Source organism: Myxocyprinus asiaticus, chromosome 27, assembly GCF_019703515.2.
Source record: "Myxocyprinus asiaticus isolate MX2 ecotype Aquarium Trade chromosome 27, UBuf_Myxa_2, whole genome shotgun sequence".
Classification (NCBI taxonomy): domain Eukaryota; kingdom Metazoa; phylum Chordata; class Actinopteri; order Cypriniformes; family Catostomidae; genus Myxocyprinus; species Myxocyprinus asiaticus.
In genome coordinates this window covers 3,082,065-3,088,065 of record NC_059370.1, presented here as the reverse complement: position 1 = coordinate 3,088,065, position 6,001 = coordinate 3,082,065, and the positions used below count along the sequence as shown (strand labels likewise).

The 6,001-nt window shown below is 36.6% G+C and overlaps 1 protein-coding gene across 1 annotated transcript; it reads right to left on the bottom strand.

Annotated features, from left to right (window-relative positions):
• Positions 1 to 777: 777 nt before the first annotated feature.
• Positions 778 to 5,127, bottom strand: LOC127418165 (uncharacterized). Its single transcript, XM_051658600.1, has 3 exons — positions 4,575 to 5,127; positions 3,182 to 3,379; positions 778 to 1,826 (listed from the first exon to the last, which is right to left on the bottom strand). The coding sequence occupies exons 1-3, from the start codon at positions 4,981 to 4,983 to the stop codon at positions 1,423 to 1,425; spliced, it is 1,011 nt and encodes a 336-aa protein (XP_051514560.1). The 5' UTR covers positions 4,984 to 5,127; the 3' UTR covers positions 778 to 1,422.
• Between the last annotated feature and the right edge of the window lie 874 nt (positions 5,128 to 6,001).

The following is a 6,001-nucleotide window of genomic DNA, read 5'->3' as shown; positions in this document are numbered from 1 at the left end:
GCCATTTGGCTCCTAAATGTTTCAGTTTAGGAATCAATAACTCCTTAGTAATTTTTTTAGTCTGGAGCCCTGAAATTGTGTTAGTCCTCCATAAAAAAGTTTAATCACATATAGTACACAGCCTAAATAAATATGAATAATGAAATCAGTCACCCTCTTTATAGTGAATGCATATGGCACTATATATGGAATAGGCAGCAATTACAGACTGTTTTGAAGGGAACTAACCAGTTAAAAGCTAAATGCCGGTTGATTAAAGTTACCTTTGATTGGTCAATGACACATCTCAACAGCGAAAAGATAAAACATTCTCGTGAACGAGCTTGACAGGCAAAGCAGAGCCACCTCCACATACCGTCTGTTTATGTGCATGTTTGCATCAAGTCGTTACGTTGCATTATGTTACACTTTATTCATATCAGATCTATAATGCATGTAACATGAGTATTATTTTTCTGTTTATCATTATGCAGCCACACATAAGCCAAACTTCCTTGGCCCTAAATGCATCTATGATTCTATAGTGCTCAAGTCTTGTACATGTCTGTGCTGTCTAAATTAAGCACATTCAATAAAAACTTTGAATCATTTTTCAGCATATTTTAGAAACTGAATATGAATAGTTCAAAAATAATGAAATCGAATTGAATTGTGAACAAATGTCTGATTTCACGATGCATCGTAATTGTTAGGTAAATAATCTTAATCGAATGAAAGTCAGTATTTACACCCCTGTAAAGAAGGCTAAATAAAATGACTGTTTGAACAACTCAGCAATTACCATCACTGCGTATCTTTATCAGTGAATAAATGTTAAAGGAACAATTCACCCAAAAAGGACAATTCTGTCATAATTTCTTCATCCTAGTCCAATCCTGTAAATCTTTCTACCTTCTGCGGAACACACAAGGATTATTAATATTTATTTTTTTTAATAGCAGAATGCCTAAACTTCTCTTTTCTAAAAATGTAAATGGTGACCAGATGGATGACAACATTTTCAATGCAAGATATTCAGTCAATGATTTACATTTCAGTCTGCTCCTCACATAAAGTTATAACATGGCTTTAGAACACTTGTAATATAGTGCATGAGTCATATAGACTACTTTTATGGTGCTTCTTTTGTCCTTTTTGGAGCTTGAAAGCCCCTAATTACCATCCACATTCACTAAGGAAGAGAGCAGCAGGAACATTCTTCAAAACTTCCCTTTTTGTGCTAAGCGGATGAAAGACAGTCATACGGGTTTGCAACGTCATGAGGGTGTGTAAATGATGACAGAACAGTCATTTTTAGGTGAACCATGTCATTAAACATATGTTCAAAAGATTTACAAACCAGTCTAACAATAGAGGCTCAAAAAACAACCTAAGAATGCATGGATTTTAAAAAGATTTGACAAGTTCTGAAAGAGTCTTTGATCACTGGTTGACAGTCCCTGATATCTGGTCATTTAAATGATCTTCAGGCCGAGGAGGAATGCTTGATTTTGGGTTATGTGCTGGAGGCCAGTGCTCGTCTGGGTTCACATGAGGGTATGTATTGAGAATTTCTGGGGGTGTGTGCATGGGCTGGGGATTGGACTGTATATTGGGAGGGGGCTGGGGCAGGAGACTTCTTAACCCTGCAAACAACTGGTTCACTAAGGCCTCCATAGAGCGGGTGTGTTCAGCAAGCACTCTGGAAATTAACCGTTCCTCTCGGACATGATTCTGTTCCAGCTGACGCTCCAGCCACATGTTTTGTGAGTGCTGTATTTTTTCCAGAAAGTCTTGATACTGCACATGCAATGCAGTGCAACAAGGCCTTCTGCTTCTCAACATACCTGAACAGAACAAAGAGAAAATGGGCAAACATATTACCAATACAATAGCCGGAAAAAGTATCTGGACACTTAAAGCTGAAGTGTGTGATTGCTGCGCCACTAGTGTCACCAAACGGAATTGCAAAAACAAACATTGTTTCCCCTCCACTTCAATTGGTTGTACAAATAGATAGTCCCACCCTGAACTCATAACATTTGGCAAGCCAATGTTGCTGTTGCAAACTGGTATGATATTTTTTTTCTTCTTCTGTGGAACACAAATTAAGATATTTTGAAGGATGTATGATGTGTTTTTGTCCATAAAATGTAAGTCAATGGGGCCCAAAACTTTCGAGCTCCAAAAAGGACATAAAGGCAGCATAAAAGTAATCCAAACAACTCGAATGGTTTAATCAATGTTGTCTGAAGCAATACGATCACTTTGGCTGAGAAACAGATACAAATGTAAGTCTTTGTTCACTATAAATCTTGACATCCACAATCTCCTTGGCATGTTCATGAGAGAAGCTCGTTCATGCACTTTCTTGTGCATTACACATGCACAGTACACAAAATCACTCAAAGTGTTGCCAGGTTCACGTTTTCACGGCCAGCTGGGCTATTTCGAAAAAGCAGATGCAAGTTTTTTGGATACTTTTAAAATGTACAGTGGTCTCCAAAAGGTTGAAAATAAACACTAGAAAATGCAATGTCTTATTGATGTATAATGATCCTGGGATTGAGGACCTGGCAACTGTGTAGTGGTCAAAGAATCACCGTTTTGAAGACTTTACTGTGTTCCAATCATGCTGGATTTCAATGCCATTAGATGACAAATGGAACTGGTTCTTGTGTGTCACATGACTAAACGTCATTTATATCAACTGGCGTCGATACACTATCCATATTATTTTCTAGTCCGTTTCAGATTATCAGTGAATAACCATTTAAAATTGGGTGTGTTCCTCACCCAAAGATCATATGGCTTCAGATGACATGCAGAAAAGTGAGTGATTTGAATGGGAAACATTTACGATACTTTTATGTTGCTTTATTTCATTTTGGAGCTTGATGGATCAAGTCACCTTTCACTTTCATTATATGGAAAAAAATTACCACGATATTATTAAAAAAAAAATGTATATATATATATTTTGTGTTCCACGGAGGAAGAAAAAAAGTCAAAAGGAACTGAAGCAAAATGAGGGTGAATAACTAATGACAAAATTTTCATTCTTGGGTGAACAATCCCTTTAACTGTCTAAATAATTTTGGGGCTACTGTCAACAATTGATACAGTTTAACTACAATTTAGTGTACTAGTACTTAAACCATTTGATTATTTAAAGATAAATTAGGACAGTTGTGTCTCAGACCTTGAACAGGAGGTTGCCTGGAGGTGGATGGCTGGGTACAGGTGCTGTTCTCTTTAGAGATGGATGGTTGGGTGAATGTGGAGCTTTCTGTAGAGGTGGAGCTCTCATTTGATGGCTGCGTGAGGATGAGGGGCTCATTCTCTATTTTCACGGACTGGATTTCTTGAAATCCACCTTCCACGTCATCCATTTCATTGTCTTTAACAGACAAACCCTTAAGGTTAGAGACTCATAACAGCTATCACAACTAAAAACTGCTTATATTAAAGAGTTTCCATTCATTCTTCAATCAAGCACTGTGCTGCACTTTACTTTTACTTCATGCATTATTTTATTCCAATGTATGTTCTTATATTCTTACTTCTTATTCATTATAGTCAATTTCTGAATTAACTTATGATCTTAGATTATTTTATTTTTATGTCTATTTGTTTTGGTCAGTATTATACCAATTTGAATTAACACTGTGATTAAAATGTTAAAACTTGCATTGCTTATATCCCAATAAACACAGATCCGGTCCCCTAACATTAGCCTATGGTCCCAATTCTTTTGTGAACCAATTCCTAAAGTTCTAGGAACACTCTCTTTAGGTTCTAATTTTTTACAACCATAAACTTTGAAGGGAGGTTTTTGTGTGACAAACTAAAAAGAACTTACAAAGAATGTTCTCTAGAGGACCAAAGGTGCTGGAACTCTATAGTTATTTGTTAGGATTTTTATTAGGGGTTAGGGTTTGAGTTAGTCACATGCATAATTTCATCAATTTGTGATGTTAGTGGGCGCAATAACTTAAGAAAGTCCTATTTGTGCTTCTGGGTTAGGGATCCACAGGATCTTTCCTGTCAAATCTGATTATTTTTGTCATTCTTCCATATGTGCTTGTCCCCCGATAATTGCCGCTTGCAGCCATATTTTAGTTTTATTCTTATAACCATAAACTAACTTTCCCAGAACGCTGCAGGGAGGTTTTTGTAAGACAACCAAAAAAGGTCAGCTATGGTTATACTAGTGTAACATACATCTGTAATTGTATGTTATCTATAACTGATGTTATGATTTTAATATTTCTAGATTGTTTTTTTTTTTTTTTTTGTGGTTTTTTTCAACAAACATTCTATACCCTTAGAAAAAATGTGGCAGTACTATGGTATTACCAGTAGCATTCTACACTGTTTACTGAGGAGATAAAAAGTCTGAGACCTCATTGAAAATCTGGAAATAAACATTCCTTTGAAGCAAGGAGTGCTCTCATCATTTTGGACACCACTGTATAACATCGTACTGTATTATTATATTATTCACATTGCATGGATAGCCCAATGGTATTACCAAGCACAATGAAAGTAGTCTTTAGTGTGCTCAAGGGCAGCAAATACACACTTTAACTCACCATCATCACATTCACCATCCTCAAAAATGAAACATTTGCTTTCCGACAGAGGGGATCCGACTTTGAAGTCGATATTAACTTCGGCTTGGTTTGATATCGCCAAAGGTCTATGTCCGAAAATGTCTTCCATTGTATCAAAATGCTTAAAAGCTGCATTCGAGCTGGTCTGATTGAGTTTTTTTGCCTTATAGTAAATGGATTTGAGTGTTTTCCAGCGGTGTTTCACCTGATCACATGAGCGCACAAATCCAGCCTGTTTGTGTTTAGCACAAACCTTCCTAAAGATGAGACTGTTGCGGTTCTTACGCCCGTCTTTATAACGATCTATATTCATCTCTTTTAATGTTTGTAAAAGGAAATCTGTCTCCTCCTCGCTCCAAAAATGTGTGCTTCTTCGAAAGCTTGACATCTCGCACTGCTGCCTGGATCTTACAGAGCCCACTATAATTTTCTAATGAACACAATGAAGTGTTTATATGAAGCAAAATTCTGATTAATGTCAATTGTTTGATTCGGATTTTAACGCGCCGAATGGAGAATGGTGTCCACGAGGATTTGTTCCGCCCCTAAAGACCACAGCCAATCATAAGGCTCCGCCCCGCCCCCAGGCTTTCGAATATCCCAATACGATTGGTTGTGTTGTGCTCGACAGCCTGTCAGTAAATGTTCGGGGCACCTTTCTCTGTCCTCTGCAATCGGATTATAGCATTCTCGTGACGCATAGCCCATATAATCGTAAAATCTGGTCTCAAATACTTATAAACGCGGTCAGTGAATATACATATTTGTTGGGTACAGTAATATTATGAAACCTAAAGGTCGGCATGTTTGCTGTTACTATTGCAACCCTGACCAGAATGGCAATGTGAACTTGTTAGACATGTTGTAGAGAACAAGATAATATTTAGAATCAGCATTGCAGTATAGACTTTTTAACACAGTATGCATGCATATTATTTATTCATTTATTTATTTTCAAAGACAGCCAAGGGTGTAGATTTGACTTTATATATATATATATATATATATATATATATATATATATATATATATATATATATTGTTTATTGTTATCCCCCCGGAAACTACGACCCTGATGACAGCATTTGGCATTTTGATATTAAAATATTACTGTTTCTAAATTAAAGAAATTCTGAGATTAAGAGGCAACATACTCATCAACTGTCATCTACAGCTACGTACGTGTATCTGAATATGAAATTGCTTGTTCTGAAGCCATGGAAATATAAGGGTATGCAAAACAAATCAGACTACCAGAGCCTTGCTAAATCATTTTATATTTCTTAGAAATCTGTTTTTATACAAATCTCTTCACTGTCCCTGTATTAGCTTCATGGACCCACAGGGGTCGTTGTTTAGCAGAAAACGTATTGTGCCCGTGACTTTTATTTTGAAAATCTGGATCG